Source organism: Sceloporus undulatus, chromosome 5 (genome assembly GCF_019175285.1).
Source record: "Sceloporus undulatus isolate JIND9_A2432 ecotype Alabama chromosome 5, SceUnd_v1.1, whole genome shotgun sequence".
Classification (NCBI taxonomy): Eukaryota; Metazoa; Chordata; class Lepidosauria; order Squamata; family Phrynosomatidae; genus Sceloporus; species Sceloporus undulatus.
The window spans coordinates 160,449,772-160,469,444 of NC_056526.1; the positions used below are offsets into that span (position 1 = coordinate 160,449,772).

A 19,673-nucleotide genomic window follows, 5' to 3' on the forward strand; every position below is an offset into this window, starting at 1 on the left:
GGGGCGGGGTTGTCGATTTTTGAAAAACGTGGCGGCGGGAAAGGCCTCCCGAGTCGCTTTCTTCGCCTTGGAAGGGGAGAGAAATTGAATATTCTTTGGTAGGAGTGAGGGGGGAAACTGATTCGTCGGGTGGTCGCCCGCCCGCCCGCGCCGCCGCTTCTCGTTCGAGTTTCTGACTCAGCGGGAGCCAATGGCGAAGCAGCAGAGCAGGGAGCAAGGCATCACCCTGAGAGGCAGCGCGGAGATTGTGGCGGAGTTCTTCTGTGAGTCGCGGGGGCAGCGTGGCTCAGAGCGATTTGAGAGTCTGAGGGTACCCCGGTTCGAATCCCGGTTTGGCCACAAAAGCCTCTTCGGCGAGAGTGTCTAATCTATTGGTGGTAGTTGGGCTCTGTGGCTGTTATTTCAATTTAACAGCCAGGGCTCCACTCTGGGATTCTGGGAATGGTAGTTTGAATCATAGAATCGTAGAGTTGGAAGAGACCACTAGGGCCATCCAGTCCAAACCCCTGCCATGCAGGAAATCCAAATCAAAGCATCCCTGACAGATGGCCATCCAGCCTTGGCTTGAACATTTAGGCAGTAGAAGAGTCAAATTAGGGCGCCCTTTCCTTCTCTCTGTGTGTTTGTGTGTCTTCAAGTCCTTTGTTGGTAGTAATAAGACCTTTGTTGTTTTGCACTTAGGGCAGGAAGAATGAAATGCACAGATACAGGATGAGGGGACCCCTGGCTTAACAAGGCTACATGAATGAGAAAGGGATCTAGGAGCCCCAGTAGACCACAGGTTGAGCATGAGCCAACAGTATGATGCTGCAGCTAAAAAGGCCAATGCGATTCTGGACTGGGAACATATAAGGGGCTCCCATTTTACTGTGCCATTCATTGTATTTAATGGGACTTGAGCATCTGAGGAGTGGGACTGCTGTTAATAAAAACAAACACATGTTGTACTTGCAACTGGAAATAGTTAACTGAGGTCAAACTGAGGACTTGATGGGTTGATGAGACTACATGTGAAAGGGATCTAGGAGTCCTAGTAGATCACACAAGTCGGACTTGCGATGCGGCAGTTAAAAAGGCCAATACAATTCTAGACCACATCAGTAGAAGTATAGTGTCTCGAACAAGGGAAGTAATGGTGCCACTCTATTCTGCCTTGGTCAAGCCTCACCTGGAATACTGCATCCAGTTGTGGGCATCACAGTTCAAAAGAAGCTGGTGTCCAAAGGAGGGTGACCAAAATGGTGAAGGGTCTGGAAACCATGCCCTATGAGGAGAGACTTGGGGAGCTGGGGATGTTTAGTCTGGAGAATAGAAGGCTAAGAGTTGATATGATAGCCCTGTTTAAATATTTGAAGGGATTCCATACTGAGGACAGAGCATGCTTGTTTTCTGCTGCTCCAGAGAACAGGCACTACAGTGGATGCCAGCTCTAGGGAAAGAGATTCTACCTAAAACATTAAGAGAAACCTCCTGACAGTAAGAGTTGTTTTACAGTAGAGCACATTCCCTCTGAGTGTAGTGGAGTCTCCTTCCTTTGAGGGCTTTAAACAGAGGCTGCATGGCCATCTGTCAGGGATGCTTTGATTGTGAGTTTCTTCATGGACTGGATGGCCCTTAGGGTCTCATCCAACTCTGATTCTACATCTGCCTTCCAAGTCATTCCCAACTTAGAGCGATCCTATCGTAGGGTTTGATTGGCAAGTTTCTTTGTCAGGGGTGGGGTTGCCCTTCCTATCCTCTGGGGCTGAGAATGTGTGACTCGGCCAAGGTCACCCAGTGGGTTTCTATATGGAAAAGGAGAGTATGGTGAAGTGCTTATTCCTGAATTTGTTTTCTCTTTCAGCATATGGCATCAATAGTATTTTATACCAACGTGGGATCTATCCTGCTGAAACCTTCACACACGTTCAGAAATATGGACTCACTATGCTTGTAACAGCAGACTCTGAACTTAAAAACTACCTGAATAATGTGGTGGGGCAACTGAAAGGTATTATTATTAGCACTATCACTTCACTAAGGGTTTACTTAGAGTTTCCCAGGGGCTATAAAGGTTAAGAAAGCAACAGTTGTTCCTTACAAACTCAATAAATGTTGAGAGAACAGAACAGATTGTATATTCAGACACTATGATAAGTGTCCCAGACTGCTATGCTAAGCATAGTACACTTTCTTGCTGCTCATGCTACTGAACCAAATCAAAATTATAGATATCTATGAAAGAAGTATGTGCCTTCATTGGCTTTCTTAAGCAAGGAATACTCAAAGGGGGTTTGCCATTGCCTTCCTGTGAAATGAAGCTTAAAGTACTTGGCACTCCCTAGTTGTCTGACTTCCAAGTAGCAGCCAGCTCTCAACCTGCTTAGTTTCTGAGATCTGGAATTTAGAACTGAAAACTAATTTCCTCCTTTCTTTTTCTCAGAATGGCTCCATGACTGCCTGGTTCAACGGCTAGTAGTGGTGATCTCTAATAAAGAAACGAGTGAAGTTCTTGAAAGGTGGCAGTTTGATATTGAATGTGACAAAAGTGCAAAGGATGAAAAGTAAGTATCATCAAACTGGGTGTTGCAAGTTATGCTCAGTAATGTGACTGCTGAATATAGACTGTCCTTTTGGGTTTCTACTGCTATATTTTTCAGTACAGTGGTACCTCGGGATACGAAATACCCAGGTTACGAAATTTTCGGGATACGAAAAAATCCCATAGGGAATTATTGTTTCGGGTTACGAATGTTTTTTCGGGTTACGAAAAAACTTTTGGTGCTTTTTTCGGCTTTTTCGCACGGAATCGCGGCTTTTCCCCATTAGCGCCTATGGCAATTCGGCTTACGAAGGCTTTTCGGGTTACGAAAGCGGCCGCGTTACGAATTAATTTCGTAACCCGAGGCACCACTGTATTTTTAAATAAAGAAATAATTGTTTTTGCAATTATCCCACGCACACAATATATACACACAGTGTATATAGCGATTGAACTATATACATATGCAGTCATAAATATGGTGTTTCAACGATTTGTCATATCTCTTATCTTTTGACTATTTTTATTGCTCTTTCAGTGTCCCAAGACAGAAATCTCAGAAAGCAATACAGGATGAAATTAAATCTGTTATCAGGCAAATAACAGCTACTGTGACGTTTCTTCCACTATTAGAAGCTACCTGTAAGTAATATAGCATGATGTTAACTGAACACAGCAAATGGTTGAGGGTTGCTTTAGAAAAATCAATGAAGCAAAGAAATGGACTGCTAACAATCTTGGTATTTACAATCTTATTTTTGTAAAATAAATAAAATATTTCAGCAAAGGGAAATTGCTTTGCATTGGGTAGCTGGTATAAAAAAGTCTGATTGTATTAGAAGCTGACAGAAAATAGTCTGGGATAAACAAAATATGGATTTCCAAAATAAAATCAGAAAGAACAGGAACAAAATCTGGATGTGCCCCAATTAATTGATGTTTTAAAATTTTCTGGCTGAACAATGACAACCAAATTATCAGATGATACCATTTTATTCCAATTGTATAAAATCAAAACACATTGCAAACTGTTCAAAGAGAATCTTTCCGATTTATGGTTGGAGATTAAGACAAATCTGGCTCCGAAGCCCATTTTTTTTCCTTCCTAAAGGAGGTTGAGTTACTGGATCGTGATTTAAAGCATGAAACAGATGAGAAAGTGTGCTTTGTTCCCACTGCTTTTAATCCTATTCCCCCCAACATTCATGCTTCCATTTCATCCCTTTATCCCAGTGGTGCTTTGTCATAACCCCTTCTGGGTGAAGAGCAGTAGTTATAGGAAGAAAGCATGTGTGCATTAAAACATTCAGTATATCCATCCTGCTTCTGCATTTTGAATCTCCTTGATCTTTTACTTTGTAGCCATTTGCACAAACAATTTTACCATATGATACTGTTGGTAATTACAGCCAATCACATAGAAAGGCAGCCTCAACCATTGGGGGTGGGGTGGCATGGCATTTTGACCTTTCTGGACTCACTACAGGCTGCACACCTAATAAGTGTTTTAAATGGGCATTTTCTAAAGCCAGGAATGACTGGAAGTTTTATTTCTAGAGGAGTGGGTGGCAGAATAAGATGTAATTTCTACCAACAAGTGATGCTATACATTTTACTTTTTGCACTGCTGAATATGACACTATGCAATATAAACACAGTAACATCAATGTGTGTGGCTGGTTTGTTTTTACAGGTGCATTTGACTTACTAATTTTCACAGACAAGGACTTGGAAGTGCCAGAAAAATGGGAGGAATCAGGACCACAGTTTATTGCCAACTCAGAAGAAGTCCGTCTTCGTTCCTTCACAACCACAATACACAAAGTAAACAGTATGGTGGCCTACAAAAAGGACACTTTTCCATGACATAACAAATAACACTGTACATAAATGTCCTCTTGTAAAGTTTCTGAGCTAGTTGTAATTAATTTCTAAATAGATCCTGTCACTATTGTTCTGTTGCAGTCTAGATACAAATATGTAAAATGTACATATTTCATATTTTGTCAAATTCCCTAAGACTGATGCTTTACCATAAGGTATCTTCCATATATTCCAAATTGCACAAGTCTGTAATTTGTCTATGGGTAAGCAATCAGGTCAATACACCATTCTGCTTTTAAAATACTGAGTGGGTGATCTAGAATCACAGTCTTAAGAATTGCACTGTGGATATATTGCCAAGAATCCTGGAATCTTTCTTTTATTATGTAACAGAATTCTCTTTTCTTGATTTCTACCTAATAGTAGTTGTAATTTGGAAGTGGGAGGGATGTCTATTTTAATGTGTTTTGTAGAATAAAGTTTCAAAACATAAAATGTTCAAGAAAGCTATTAGTTTTTTCTTGAGCTTTATAACTGGCTTATATAGGTTGGGTTCAAAGTATCCTAGAAATAAATATACTTCATATTGCCCAATTGTGTATATAAATGCTTTGAATTAAAACTGTTGACATAATATGTAAGCCAGATTTGGGTCCAGTTGTGATTCTGCCATTGTAGGAAACTCCCACAACGTAAGGCCAGGTGCTGGGTTTTGAACACTGTCAATCTCCTATGACTCTTGATAAACTTTTTGAGTTCATAATCCTCAAGTATAGTACAGGACATGGTTCTGATGACTGGTACAACAGGGATATTAGTAGCAAGCAGTTTATTGGCCTTGCATGAAAAAAACCTGTCTCCAAATTACCATTAAATACAATCTTGGCCAACTACCAGTAGTAAAAACAAGAGCGTAAGAAGTAAGGATCATGTAAAATGATGCAACATTAAAACAATGTGAAAACCTTCATAGTTATCAAAATATGGATTGAGTCTTATCTGAAATGCTTGGGAACAGAAGTGTTTTGGATTTTGTAATGTATTTGCATATGTGTACATGGTGACATATCTTACGAGATGGGCCCCAAATCTAAACCCATAATTCTTTTGTTTCATGTACACCTTATATAGCCTGAAAATAATTTTATACAATATTTTAAATAATTTTTGTGCATGGAAGCAAGTCTGCGTACACTGAATCATGAAAAAGCAAAGATGTCACACTATCTTGGCCACACATGGAAATTTTGGGTTTGGGAGTTCTGGGTAAGGGAGACTCAACCTGTACTTTAAAGCTAGCGTTAGGGTGATATAGCTATAACTACTTACTATAGTGGTCTAGGAAATCTCTGCATTCAGCTTTTAGGCAATGCTGACTCTTATTGTCTTAAATCATTTGGGGGGTAGTATTGAAAAAATACTTCCAAACGTTGGCAAGCATTTGCTAGATGAAGTGAGCCTATAATGTACTGGTCTATACCTTTCAACTCATGTTCTAGCTTTACATCTTTAGCCATAGTACAGTACTGCAACAATTTTTGTTAAAATAGCACTGCCCTTGGATGCTAGATTAAGAAAATATGATGTTTGGAGCTGAGTGGTAGTGATTTGAGTGTTGAGACTACAACTCTGGAGACCAGGGTCTGATTCCCAGCTCAGCCATTAAACCCAGAGTGATGTTGGGCAAGTAATGTTCTTAGCCTCAAGGAAAGGCGATGACAAACTTCTGAACAAATCTTGGTAAGAAAACCCCATTATAGGGTCATCATAAATTGGAAATGAAGGCACAGTGCAATAGTGTTGGCTAAATTTCTTTCATACTCTAAAAGGAAGTTCATTTTGCCGAAGTCAGATGCCTAGCAAGTTTCAGTCATTAGGATTATTTTTATAGACAAATTCCAGTTCAAGACTCATAGGAAGCATAAAACTGTATCAACATGATCTGAGACAAACAAGGGGGATTCATAAAGCCCAGTATTGCCCCTATGTAGCAATACCACCACGGTCCAGTGGCAGTAGACATTAGTACTATTCTCATATCACCTCTCCCATACATTATGGAATTGTTTTATAGCTGTCATCTTTACCTTTAAAGCAGTGCTACTCAAAGTTGTGGTCCATGGAGAGGTACTACTCCATGAGCTATTAACTACTAGTCCAGGGAAGTTTACAGGAAAGAAATAATTGTAGCTGGGGGCACAAATGTGGTATCAGTCCCTGCACATTACAGGGAAAACACCCATCCTTCAATTCAGATGCACTGCTATAAAGTAATCAGTTATACGAGTATACATGCCCCAAATAAGTTGGTCTATTGATCCCAATAGCCAGTTGTGATACAAGTGACTTCTCACATTTACCATCTTACCTCATTTTCATGACCTTGATTCAGACTAGTTCACTGCAATCAGAAGCTGAATTTACTGGCCCAGATCATGACATTGGTTTTCTATCACATGTATTAAAACCTCTGTTACAACCAATTTCAAATGAAGACAGTACATCTGGTTTGTATAACTTCTATATTTGATTATTTTTGTTATTCATATGAAAATACTGTACACAGAATGGGCTTAAAACTATTTTAATAAGTAAATAACATTCTGAAAAGCACAAGTGGTATATACGCTGAAAGAATTCAAAATCAGTGAATAAACTTCAGCAGCCAAAATGACAGTGTGCTGTTCCTGAGGCAATGAACCTGTTTTAACTGGCAGAATACTCCAGCAAATGAGGATTCCTATCCACTCACTCCCCAAGAATAAGTTTGCTCACTGCTCAGCATCATGCAAGGCATTAGACCACCCTTTGCTCAGTGTTACCACTTGGAAAGCAGGGTCTGTGCTGAAGACATGAAAAATAAAACATTGCACATGGACTGATAGGTAAGTGTATACCTTAATTCTTTCTGCAGCTTAGATGGGGTACAACATACTTTATATGTCTATTGTACTATACTCTATTATATGTTTGTTTGTTTTTACAATTTAAAGCAGTATTTCCAGATTACTGATCAAGAGGATGCATTTGCTATAGTTATTAATCTACTAAAATCTCACAGTGGTACAATTCTTTATTTTGCCACTAGATGCCATCTCTTCTACAAAGTAGAGGGGCTACATAGCCACAAATAGTTAATTTCCAAAATTATGTCTTACTTTGAAGACAGTTCCATTTCAACTTTATATAACCTTAGCAAACCCACTGCTGGGTTTGGACAAACTCTGCTTTCTGGATACATTTGAGAATAGAAGTTTCCATAACCAGCTTTAACTGGCAGAAAATAGGCTCCAGAAAACTGCAAGGCTCTCACTGAACAATTTTTATCCTGCCAGACACATTCAGGTTCTTTCCACATACACATAGAGGAAATAACCTAATACTGTGGATGCTCATTCAGAAACAAGTATCAACAGAATCAAGTCCTCCTTTAATGTTGTAAGGCATCAATAAGCTCCATAAAAAGTGAATTATTTTACTTGAATCTCAACAAAAAGAATGGTTGAAGGGCTTAAAGGCTATTTTAGATATACAGAAAAGGGCTTGATATCAAAGCAGAATTTAAGACATGAACTCTCAAAACACTGCAGTCTCTCTACTAGGTTTAAGTCAACCTGTTTTTCAAGTATACATTTTAATTAAAGTATGTTCTGGGAAAAAGCACAACCAAAATGCCAAATGTTTTGAACTTAGGAATCAAAAAGTTCAACTTCACAGAAAAGGCAATACTGGAGTTTCAAAGCTTCCTCGCTGTCTTTTTGACAAGACAGTCCAAAATAAAACAACAAACTCATTTCCAAGAAGAAGGATGCCCAAGTGTATTTAACAGCGAAAACCTCAGACAATAGTCTCTTCAGTTCTTCTATTTTGGTCGGTGCACAGGATCTTGATTAGATTATAGCAGTTCAGCTACATTTCAAGTGTCTTCCAATTTACTTATGGTCTGCTTCTCCACCTGTGTTTTCATCCCATGAAATAAGCGCGCACATCATGCTGGAGAGTCTCAAGAGTTTTCAAGAAATAGTTGTACATCACAGAGTACAAATAATCCTTCAGAATATTCTCAGCATGCTCAAAAAGGTTTCTGGGGGAATAAAAAGAATATGTCTATTATATACATTTTAAGTAATTAATTAGGAAATTTTAAATTACGTTTTATGTCTACTGAAGAACTGGGAAAATCAGTAACAAAGTAGAGAATGGTATCTACTGCAATGAGGTAGTTGGCAAGATTTAAGTTCATGTCACTAACTGAAGCAGAAATGCTATGGGGTTTATTTTTTAATCCACCAGTCACTACTTGGAATTAAGTTAATTATAAATTGAGTTTACAAATTCTGAACCTTGCCTTCATGTTATGCAAAGATCTATTGTCTACAGCATGTTGAAGGGGAAAAACACTTCTGAAGGGGCAATACAGTTTTGCCCTATTCTCCTCTAAAGCAGTGCTCATCTAAGGAGTGATCTACTGAGTGGTGCCAGTTCACAAATCATCTGCTGCTGGTCCCTGACAAATTTCTAGGAAAGAAGCAATAATAAAATAGTAATAATACCTCGCTCTTCAACCAAAAGGCTATCAGAGCGGCTTACAAGTATAGCCATTGAGCACAAATATACTACTGGTCTCTGCCACACTGGGGAAAAAATGGAAGTTCCACACAGCATGTAGCTTGAGATGCACTGTTCACACCTGGGTTTATAAACATGGTTCACTGCAGAATAAATCTTGCTCACTATTATGCTTTCCATACATACGTAACTTGTTCAAAGCACCTCGAAGCAACCAAATTAGAAGACAACTCCTAAAAACTCATGTGAACATGCTTTACAGAGTTTGACCAATAGTCCATCCAGCCCTATACTGTGTACTTTGATCGGCAGCAACAAGCTTTAGGATCTCAAATAGTTCTTCCCATAACTGCTACCTGATTTGTTTAAAACTGGAGATGCTGGGTGTTCAGCCTTGGACTTTGGACCACTTCCCATCTTTAGGCACCTTTCCCAACTAAATATCCTTCAGATTCTATTAGCTTCACCTCGTACATGTTAGGATGGCTGATGAATTAAAAAATATTTCCTTTCCTTCATTTTTCTTAGCAATTGTAATCCTTTAAAAGGAAACTATCAAACTATTGATAAAGGACCTATTTTAACATAGTGCAAGTTTTGACAGAAACTCAAAGAAGGTGACATTACAGTTCCCACCTGAATCTAGTTCATAAAACGTATGAGCTGGTTGATCCCGTTGCCTCGAAATCCAGTATCACCTATCTCTTTGTGGAATCCAATTTTATTACGGGCAGCATGGCGAGCCACTGACAGGTGGAATGGCCACAAAAAATTGTTGATTTCATGGAAGTGCTCTCCAGCTGAGTAAATTTCGTGAATAAGATCTTCAAGACAAATGATACCATGGGTTCCTAAAGAGAGGGAAGAAAAACATTTAAGAACATTTGTTGTTGTGTGCCTTCAAGTCATTTCCAACTTATGTTGACCCTACCAGCCCAAGGTTTTCTTGGCAGGATTTGTTCAGAGGGGTTTTTTGCCTTTGCCTTTCTCTGAGGCTAAGAAAGTGAGATTTGCCAAGGCCACTCTGAATTTCCATGGCTGAGTGGGGATTTGAACCCTGGTCTCCAGAGTCATAGTCCAGTGCTCAAACCACTACATCATACTTGCTCTCATTAAAGCCATATTCTCTGGCTTTGCTTCACGAACGAAGATTCAGGAAGGACTCATCCCATGCTTTGTACAAGCCATATGTAAAGCCATATTAATCTTCCTATTAATCTTCTGCTAGAACAGTGATGGTGAACCTTTTCGAGGCCGAGTGCCCAAACTGCCATCCAGAACCCACTTATTTATTGCAAAGTGCCATGTTCCTCTGGCTTTCTAGTAGCAAACACTGGCAAACTGTGTGCTGGGACGATGGCACATGTGCCCACAGAGAGGGCTCTGAGTACCACTTCTGGCACGCATGCCATAGGTTCTCCATCACTGTGCTAGAACAATAGTAATAAATAATTTTATTTTTCCCTGCCTCTCCTCAAGGCACGAACAAGTTAAAAAGCAAGTTAAAATACAAAGCACAATTAAAAATAAATAAGCCCACAGATTAAAATACAATACTACAAAATCATTAAAATATATTCACAAAAGCACATATACAAATTAAAAAGTCAGTGACTGGGTAGGCCTACTGGAAGAGAGATGTCTTTAATGCTACTTTAAATGCAATTGAGCACTTTCATCTGTCATATCTTCCCAGTTCAACCATGAAACCCACTGGGTGACTTTGGGCAGCCTCAGGGAAAGACAATGGCAAACCTCCTATGAACAAATCTTGTCAAGAAAACCATAAGATAGGTTCGCCAGAGGTTGGAAATGACTTGAAGGAACAGAACAATACCAACAACTATATCTCTTCCTGCAGGTCATTCCAAAATCTGGAGGCAGCAGACAAGAAGGTCCTCTGGGAAACCGTTGCCAGTCTAGTCCTGGTTGGTCAGAGCAAACATTTCCAAAAGGACCTGAGTATACAGGGTGGATTATATGGGAGGAGGTAATCCTAAAGGTAACCTGGACCCAAACCTTATAGGGATTTAAAGGTAATAATAAACACTTTGTATTTTGCCCAGAAACTAATTGGCAGCCAGTGGAGTGACTTTAAGATTGGTGTAATGTGATCACTCCTGGATGTACCCTGTAATCAATCTAGATGCTACATTCTGAACCAGTTGGGAGTTTCCAGACTTGGTACAAAGGTAGCCCAGTTTTAAGCATATTACTGAAGTAACCAGCGTGTGCATTACCATCATGATGAAGTATAGACTGCTACAAAGTTACAGCATCCTTTATCCTACCACCACCATTTTGTCACTTACCCAGATGCTCTTCTATCAAAATGTTGTCTGTCAATGCAAGCTTTTTATTTTTTATCTTTGCATGGCCTCGTTTCAGGATCAACTCTCGAACAGATTTCAGGTTGGGATAACTGTAAATACAGAATTGGTGATGGTACAGAAAAATTTTAAATATCAAGAGCCTACAAATACTGTAGTATATTGCAAGTAATGGCAAGTGTCATGTTATCTGTTTCCTTATAAAGATTTAAATTCCTCATTCTCCCTCTTCAGAACAAACCTCTCCCCATTAGAACACACAATACTAAGTTGCAATTTGTTCCAGCACCAATGTCTCACAAAACTACAGTTCCCAGAATTCCATATCATTAGGCCATGGCAGTGAAAATTGGTGTCAACCTGGATTATTTCTGCAATGTGGATTCAGCCCCAGTGGGTTTTCCATGACTGACTGAGGATTCAAATCCTGGTCTCCCAGAATTCTCATCCAATGCTCAAGCCGCTATTGTGAGCCAATAAAAGAATACAAAACAAAAAGTTAACATTCTTTCAGAATCTCGTTGCTTCTTTAAGCATTTAGCAATAGCCATAGCAAGTACATTTCTATACCGCTTATCAGTGCACATAAGCACTCCCTAAGCAGTTTACAAAGTGTAAGCTAATTCCTCCCAACAATCTGGGTACTCATTTTAGCGACCTCGGAAGGATGCAAGCCTGAGTCAAGCTTGAGCCCTTTTGCTGGTATTGAACTCACAAACCTATGGTTTGTGAGTGAGTGGCTGCAGTGCAGGCATTTAACCACTGCGCCACCAGGGCTCCTATTTCCTCTTATTTTCCTCAATTAAACTTGTCCTTGATGCATGTGCACACATGCACCAAAATAAATAAATAAAATAAATACTTACCCCCATGCTACATAAGGCTCCACTATATGCAGCATTTTTAGTGTTTCTGGTGACAATTTAACAAATGTGCCACTGTAAATCTTTCTCAGTCGTAGTCTCTCTATGACACGCCGCACTTGCAAACTCACTCCTTTAATTCTAAATCAAAAAGAAAAACAATTATTACTAGCTGTCTTTTTGTGGAGTGAATGCATTTTCTTAGAAGGAGTATCACAAATAATACTGCTTCAGTCTCAGTTACTGAACTGTAAGGGAACTTTTCACTTCAAGTCAGATGAAACCTGACAAAGGCCTACAGTGAAATAAAAACTTGAAAGCATGTGCACTATGTCTGAAACTCATATCTTAAAAAGGCCAAATCCAATTTTAATTTACTGCCCCACTTTAAAAATCTTTAATTGTATCATAATTCTCAGAAGCTACCTATTGCCCAGAACATGGATACCTCACTTTTTTTTTAATTTCCCACAAAATAATCACAAATCAAAAGATGTCAAACCAACAGACTGCTGGGAAACTAATCCCACAGATAATTAATCATGTCTTACTCTGCAATCCGTACAACAAATGCCAGTTTGTGTCCCTCCTCAGGCACTAGCACCAAACCAGGCTTGCGTTCCATGCGTCGCAGGCGGACATCATCTCTGTGTTTCCGATGAGAGTCTCGCAAAAACGTTTCAAGTCGTTTGAATTTAATCTGTTTTCCTTTCTGGTGCTAAAATAAAGTTGTTAACACATCTTAATGTTAGCCATGGCATCACTACATTACATTATCCAGCTTTTCATATAATGCTTGAAGTACTTTATTTTTTCTTAATCTTAAATACTTATATCTCATCAGTGACATACCAACTATTATAAACTAAGGAGAAGCCCAATTCCTATCCAAGGGCTTTAACAATCTACAGATGCTAGAGACATATGCAGCACAGACTAACTCAGCACAGCAAAAGAGTCAATGGGGAAAAGCAGATGAGATGAGATAGACTAGGATTAATGAGTTTTGATGAAGACATAAAATCAATTTAAATTCCACAAAGTAGTTAAGATTAAAATGCTTCCATCATAACATAATTCGGTGAAATGTAGACACTTTCTTTACAGAGAGACATTCTGAATATGAAGTGTCCAAGGTATCAAGAACACTCTTTTGCAGTGTCCTGAACAACTTGATTTTTACCTGCAGGCTCCATTGTATCAGGCATATCCTAGTATGAATCTCCCATTTGTTTTTGTTGTGTGCCTTGAAGGTGTTTCCTACTTAAGGCAACCCTGTAACAATGGTCCAAAACACATTGCAGAAATAATCTAGGTTGAGACTGCTTTAACTGCACTGGCTTAGTGCTAAGGAATCCTGGGAACTGTAGTTTTGTGAGGTATTTCACTTTCTTTGTAAGCTTTGGTGCCACAACCAACTACAATTCCCAGGATTCCCTAGCAATGAGCCAAGGCAGTTAAAGTGGTGTCAAACTGGATTATTTCTGCAGTGTGTTTTGGACCAAGGTTTTCTTGGGAAGGTTTGTTCTGGGGCGGGTGTGTGTGTGTGTGTGTTCGGTTTGCCTTTGTCTCTTTCTGAAGCTGAGAGTGTGTGACTGGCTCAAAGTCACCCATTGGATTTGAACCCTGTTCACCTGAGTCATAGTAAAGTGCTCAAGTCACTACATCACACTGACTCCCCCATAAAATGGGGATATTCCATATCAGGATGTTTCAGACAATATGTTTGTCAATGAAGAGAAGACAGGAATAAAGAACAAGAATCTTATTCTCTGGTAAGGCCACTGGAAGAAGACAGAAAAGCTACTGGCCACGACTCTTTCCAGCCAGAATCCCAAATAAGAAAACATGTGCCTTTGTTAATTTTTATTTACCTTCCCGCACTGTTTTAACTTAATCCTCATTTTCATCTTTATCTGGTTCTTTCTTTTAAAAATTTATTTTTCAATGTATCTGCTTCCATTAAACTTAGTAATCAAAAGTTCACTGCTTTAAAAAAAGGTCCCTTCCATTGAGGATCTCTTTAACAGATTGGAAAGCTTTCAGTTTTCACAAACTATAAATACAGCAAAGGATACCTGCCCTACATTACGTCTCCCTTACCTTTCTCTTGTCCTCCAAGGCCTGCTTTGCCTGGGTGGCCTTGATTGCCTGGTAGGCCTTCCTTTTCTTCAGCAGGTTTTCTGGCACCAAAGGGATCTTCCTGGGTGCTCTAAACAGAAAGAGAGAGTGGTTGACAACAGAACATATTTAACATAAAGCAAGATTTCCAACCATGCGAATACACTAGATTAGATCCAGACTTATTCACTGAAATCAATGGGGACACAAGCTAGTCGTTAATAAACTGAATCCCATGGATTTCAATAGCTCTACTTCTGGATCCAACTCATAGGCCCAAAACACACTGCAGGAACAATGCAGTCTGAGCCCGCTTTAACTGCCCTGGCTCAATGCTAGGGAATACTGTATTGGGAACTGTAGTTTTGTGAGAGATTTAGCCTTCTCTGTCAGAGGCCTCTGCTGCCACAGCAAACTACAGTTCCCAGAATCCCCTAGAAGTGAACCAGGGCAATCGGCAGGGAACCGTCTGTTATCCCCTCTGTTGTAAACCACTCCGATTCCCAGTGATTGGGTGGTATGTAAATAAATCCTATTATTATTATTATTATTAATTCTACAGTGTGTTTTAGACCATAGTTTTGCAAAAACCAAGTACTGCAAGAAGTCATTTTACAGCTGAAAACACTAGCTGCATTTAAAACAATAAAGGCATATCTTGAGGGAAAAGGTATTTATTATTATCATCATCATTATCATTACTACTATTACTAGCAATGAAGACAAATGTCTTTAGGGGTAAGAAGAGGCTTTTCTTTTGCGACGATACCTTTCCAGGATGTCAGATATTCTATTTTATGCTGCATAGTGAATACAAGATCACTGCAGTATATTTTGGAGCTGTGTTGACTCTATAATCACATGCAGGTTAAAAAGTTCACAATTTAAAATTAACTGGTGGAATATCTGACACCTTGGGGAAAATATTGCGACAAAAGACACAATGCAGAAGTAAACCACTTTGAGACCACTTTAACTGCCCTGGCTCAGTGCTAGAGAAATACTGCAGTTGATAGTGGCACCAGAGCTTCTCTCTGCTATAGAGAAGGCTAAATGTCTCACAAAACTACACTTCCCAGAATTCCCTAGCATTAGAGCAAGAGTGTTAAAGCGGTCTCAAACTGGATTGTTTCTGCAGTGTGTTTTGGACCACGGTTATTCTGGAGTTCCAATCGACCCTCAAACTCCCCCTTTGAATTTGCCTGCATTGTGCTACATTCCCTACCCAAACCCAGGGGCTCCAAGAAGAAGCAGCCCACGACATAGAGCAACATTACTTCCAATGAAGCACAGCTACAGACAGAGGAAGCCTTTCTGATCACGAATTTGTCCATCGGACATGGCAAAAATCCTCCTTCCTCGAGGATGGATACGGATTCTACCTCCCCCCCCAAAATCCCTTACGTCCCGCAAGACTCACTCCATCGCCGCCATTTTAGCTCTCCTCCACCTGGACCGGTCACGGCGCCACTGCGCATGCGAACGCCGGCTAGAGACGGAATCGCTTCGGGCCTGGTGCGCATGCGCATTACCACCTTATTGGGCCGACGTTGAAGCCTCTCCCCTTTTTATCTCTATGATGTCTAGAGAGAAAGAGAGATCTATGTAGCAATGTAGAGATAAGAAAGTCAAGAAAGGTCAAGCGGAGGAGGAACTTCCTGGTTCGCTTTCTTTCAGGAAAAGCAGGGCCCAAAAACATTAATGGAAAGCCCATTAGGTCCAAAACACACTGCAGAAATAATCCAGTTTGAGACCTCTTTAACTGCCCTGGCTCTGTACCATGGAATCCTGGGAAGTGTAGTTTTGTGAGACATTTAGCTTTCCCTGTCAGAGAGCTCTGGTGCCACAATAAACTACGATTCCCAGGATTCCCTTAGTTTCAAGCCATTTTCAGTGTGGCAACTCTATCCCAGAGTCTTCTTGATGTGATTTGTTTAGAGGGGGTTTGCCTTAGGTTCATTAAAATACATGGACTTTAATTATCCTAAATGTTGTGTTGGAATCATCCCTTTGTTTGTGTGTGCTTTCAAGTTGCCTGTGACTTACGGCGACCCCATTAATTTCATAGGGTTTAGGGAATAGTTCTGCCATTTCCATCCTCTGAAATATAGCCTACAGCACTGGGGTATTCATTGGCAGTCTCCCATCCAAGTACTAACCAGGGCTGGCCCTGCTTATCTTCCAAAATCAGGTATAAAATAATTATCCCAAGAGAACTCTTCTTTCTAATTAACATCTTGGGAATTTGTACTGTGAGCTTTTGTGAGTGATATATTTTGTTGAGACGTGCCAGGATTCCTCTCCATGTTATAATTTTGCTTTAAGTAGTAATTGCCATTTGATTGCACTGTCCCTCTCTTCGGTTAATTAATGCCAATTTGCACGAACACATATGGTATATAGGAGATCTATCACAAAATTACTTGATCCTTCTTTTGAAAAAAAGAGGCCCTATTATATAATACAAATATTGATATTATGACCCATCCATGAATCAAGATTTTTTTAAACAGCTGTGTATATATTTGTACTCTTCCAAGACATCTGCAAATGTCTTTGAGCAAAACTCTTGGCCAGGGAATAAATGTTACATATTGTGAAGAATAACATTGACACCTTGTATAGCATTTTCTTAATCATAAATTATTCTTTCACAGGACTGCTGTGTAAGTGGTCTCTTCGCCTTTGTTTTATAGGGCAAATGGGACACGCATTGATCCTCAAAGGACGATCAAACAGACATTTCTTGCTGATGCTGATAGGAATATATGTAATTTATGTTCAACGATATGTTTATTTATGTTGCTTCAAACATATTCCATGGATGATTGGGAAAATGTAATCCCTCTTAAATTATGGTTTTGCAGAAGCTCAGATCCAAAACACACTGCAGAAATAATCCAGTCTGAGACCACTTTGATTGCCCTGGTTCACTGCTAGGGAATCCTGGGAATTGTAGTTTATTGTGGCACCAGAGCTCTCTGCTAAATGTCTGACAAAACTACAGGTCCCAGTATTCCTTAGCACTGAGCCAGAGCAGTTAAAGCAGTCTGAAACCGGATTATTTCTGCAGTGGGTTTGGACCTCAGATGGCTAAAGCTTCCATTGGTATAGATGCCGAGCTGACACAAAAAATATGGCAACTACTATAACTATAAGTATTAAAATAAAACTATAGTAGTAGGTTTGGAGGGTGCTTCTACATAATAACCACTATGAAAACTGGTGAGCACAGCCAACATGGTAAAGTGGTTTGATTGCAGGATTCTGGGAGAACAGGTTTCAAAACTCTGTTCAGACGGAAACTCACTGGGTAATCCTGGGCAAGTCACTTTTTCTCAGCCTCAGAGGAAGGCAATGGCAAACCCTGAATAAATCTATAAAATAGGGTCACCTTTTGTTGTTGTTGCATGCCTCCATGTCATTTCCAACTTATGGTGACCCTAAAGTGAACCTATAATGGTGTTCTTGGGGTTTTGTTTGCAAGACTTGTTCAGAGGAGGTTTGTCATTGCCTTCCCCAGAGGCTGAGAGCATCTGACTCGCCCAAGTTCACCAGTGGGTTTCATGGCTGGGCAGAAAATCAAACCCTGATTTCCAGAGTCATAGTCCAGCACTCAAACCAGTACGCCACACTGGCTCTCACTAAGAGTCACCACAAGTCAGAAACAACAAAATTAGTGACTCTGGCCCAAATGATCCCAGCTGCAATTTGCCACCCACCTCGATCCAATACAGGGAGAGGCAGGATACAAATAATAATAATAATAATAATAATAATAATAATAATAATATAATAATAATAATAATAATAATAATAATAATAATAATAATAATAATATTACCATTGCAGAGCTTGCCAAATGGTTTGTCTTGGTAGTTTTGGATTATGCACAGGAAATACCACCAGAATGAAAGCCAGTGTGGTATAGTGGTTTGAGTTTTGGACCAAGACTTCAGAAAACAAATGTTCAGTCTGTCAACTCTGAGCAAGGAAGTTTAGACTATTTCCCCCTTGCCTCCCCATGGTCAAAGTATATATTGTGAAACCAAGGCCTTGCCTGTGCTGGCCAGGCTAACTCCAGGGCAGCCTGGAATATCCTCACCCCAAAACTGCCCCAACATGCTTCCATTTCTGCGCTTTCGGTGGGGGGGGGGGGGGGGGGGGGGCTGTCTGCATAGATGTCTTGCCAGGCCATCCAGCATGTCCACCACTGTTATGGGTTGCTCGCTTCTGAGGTCAGAATGACGTGTCCAACAATAGTCACATATTCTGTGCTTCTTTCTGACCTCAGAAACAGCATCCTGTGATGGCAGCAGATACACTGGGCAGATCGGCAGGATTCTTGTGCAGTCAGCCACCACAGTGCAGGAACAGAGGACTCTGGTTCTCCCTGGAAGATCCAGAGCGACAGGTAACATTTTAAACTTCATATTGAAGCTGTTAAACCCCAGTTCTAGTGCAGAACATGCCACACAACATCTGGATTGCCTGCTCCAGTGCTTAGGTTTGGGTACTAGAGTTGTCCAAATGTGACAACTCCAGAACAGAGGCGGGGAACAGGGTCTGGTCTCCATTAATGACCACATTAGCCATGATAATTAAAATGTATGCAGAGGCCATTTTAACCAGATAGTACCATCCTGGGAAAACTATCAAGAATCATAATCACATCCTGTGTATGGACTTCCAAATTCATCTGACTTCATCTGTTACAATGCTGGACTAAATACCTCTTTGATCTAATTCATCAAAGCAACTCTTACAGTGGAGCCCCATACATTTCTACTCAAAACTAAGCCCTACTGAGCTAAATGACATTTAATCACAGATAAATGGGTATACAATTGCAATCCTACTTTGCAATTTGCTATTGATTTACACAAAAGGAAGCCTCACTGTGTTCAGCGGAGTTTACTTCCAGGTGGATCGCTTCCATAGATTCAATCCCATACATCTGGTGTTCTGTGTTTTTCTCCAGAAATGGACATTCTTTCTAGTATCTTTTGATTAAGACACAGAACGAGTATTTGGATAGCTTAAAGGCAGTTTTTTGCTCCTGCCAGAAAGTACTCTGAAGCTACAAAAGGGCTGGACTGATCTCTCACAGCTGCAGTGTTATATAAACTCAACACACCATAAATTCAACACTGTTTTAATAAACAAGGATTTGGACTTGTCATTCAGCACAGAATATTAAGGGTGACTGCATTTCTTTGGGGAAGAAAATAGACATTCCTTGCATTTGATATGCTGATCAGGAATTCTACTGTTAGATCTATATGGACCAAGTAAAATTGAATCAGTAAATTTCCTTACATACCCCCTCTCCAATTCTTCCTATGAATATAAACAGTCATTAACTACTTGCAATATTTATATGACTCTATCTGTTCTCTGGTAATATAATCAGGGCTGATTTCAACATCCTCTGGTAGCCACCAG

The 19,673-nt window shown here is 40.0% G+C and overlaps 2 protein-coding genes across 2 annotated transcripts; one reads left to right on the top strand and one right to left on the bottom strand.

The window, feature by feature from the left end:
• MAD2L1 (mitotic arrest deficient 2 like 1) lies at positions 1-5,260 on the top strand. The gene is made up of 5 exons (XM_042469844.1): positions 1-263; positions 1,844-1,990; positions 2,423-2,543; positions 3,060-3,163; positions 4,215-5,260. The coding sequence occupies exons 1-5, from the start codon at positions 191-193 to the stop codon at positions 4,385-4,387; spliced, it is 618 nt and encodes a 205-aa protein (XP_042325778.1). The 5' UTR covers positions 1-190; the 3' UTR covers positions 4,388-5,260.
• A 1,593-nt stretch (positions 5,261-6,853) lies between these two features.
• RPL7L1 (ribosomal protein L7 like 1) lies at positions 6,854-15,800 on the bottom strand. Its single transcript, XM_042469843.1, has 7 exons — positions 15,649-15,800; positions 14,211-14,319; positions 12,659-12,825; positions 12,111-12,248; positions 11,227-11,336; positions 9,551-9,765; positions 6,854-8,429 (listed from the first exon to the last, which is right to left on the bottom strand). The coding sequence occupies exons 1-6, from the start codon at positions 15,660-15,662 to the stop codon at positions 9,557-9,559; spliced, it is 747 nt and encodes a 248-aa protein (XP_042325777.1). The 5' UTR covers positions 15,663-15,800; the 3' UTR covers positions 6,854-8,429; positions 9,551-9,556.
• Positions 15,801-19,673: the final 3,873 nt, after the last annotated feature.

Coding starts and splice junctions, on each gene's coding strand:
- MAD2L1 (XM_042469844.1), top strand. CDS start 191: ATGGCGAAGCAGCAGAGCAGGGAGCAAGGCATCACCCTGAGAGGCAGC. Junction 1,991..2,422: donor TGTGGTGGGGCAACTGAAAG/GTATTATTATTA, acceptor TCTTTTTCTCAG/AATGGCTCCATGACTGCCTG. Junction 3,164..4,214: donor TCCACTATTAGAAGCTACCT/GTAAGTAATATA, acceptor TTGTTTTTACAG/GTGCATTTGACTTACTAATT.
- RPL7L1 (XM_042469843.1), bottom strand. Junction 12,249..12,658: donor TTTGTTGTACGGATTGCAGA/GTAAGACATGAT, acceptor TTTTTGATTTAG/AATTAAAGGAGTGAGTTTGC. Junction 9,766..11,226: donor TTTGATAGAAGAGCATCTGG/GTAAGTGACAAA, acceptor CCCTCTCTTTAG/GAACCCATGGTATCATTTGT.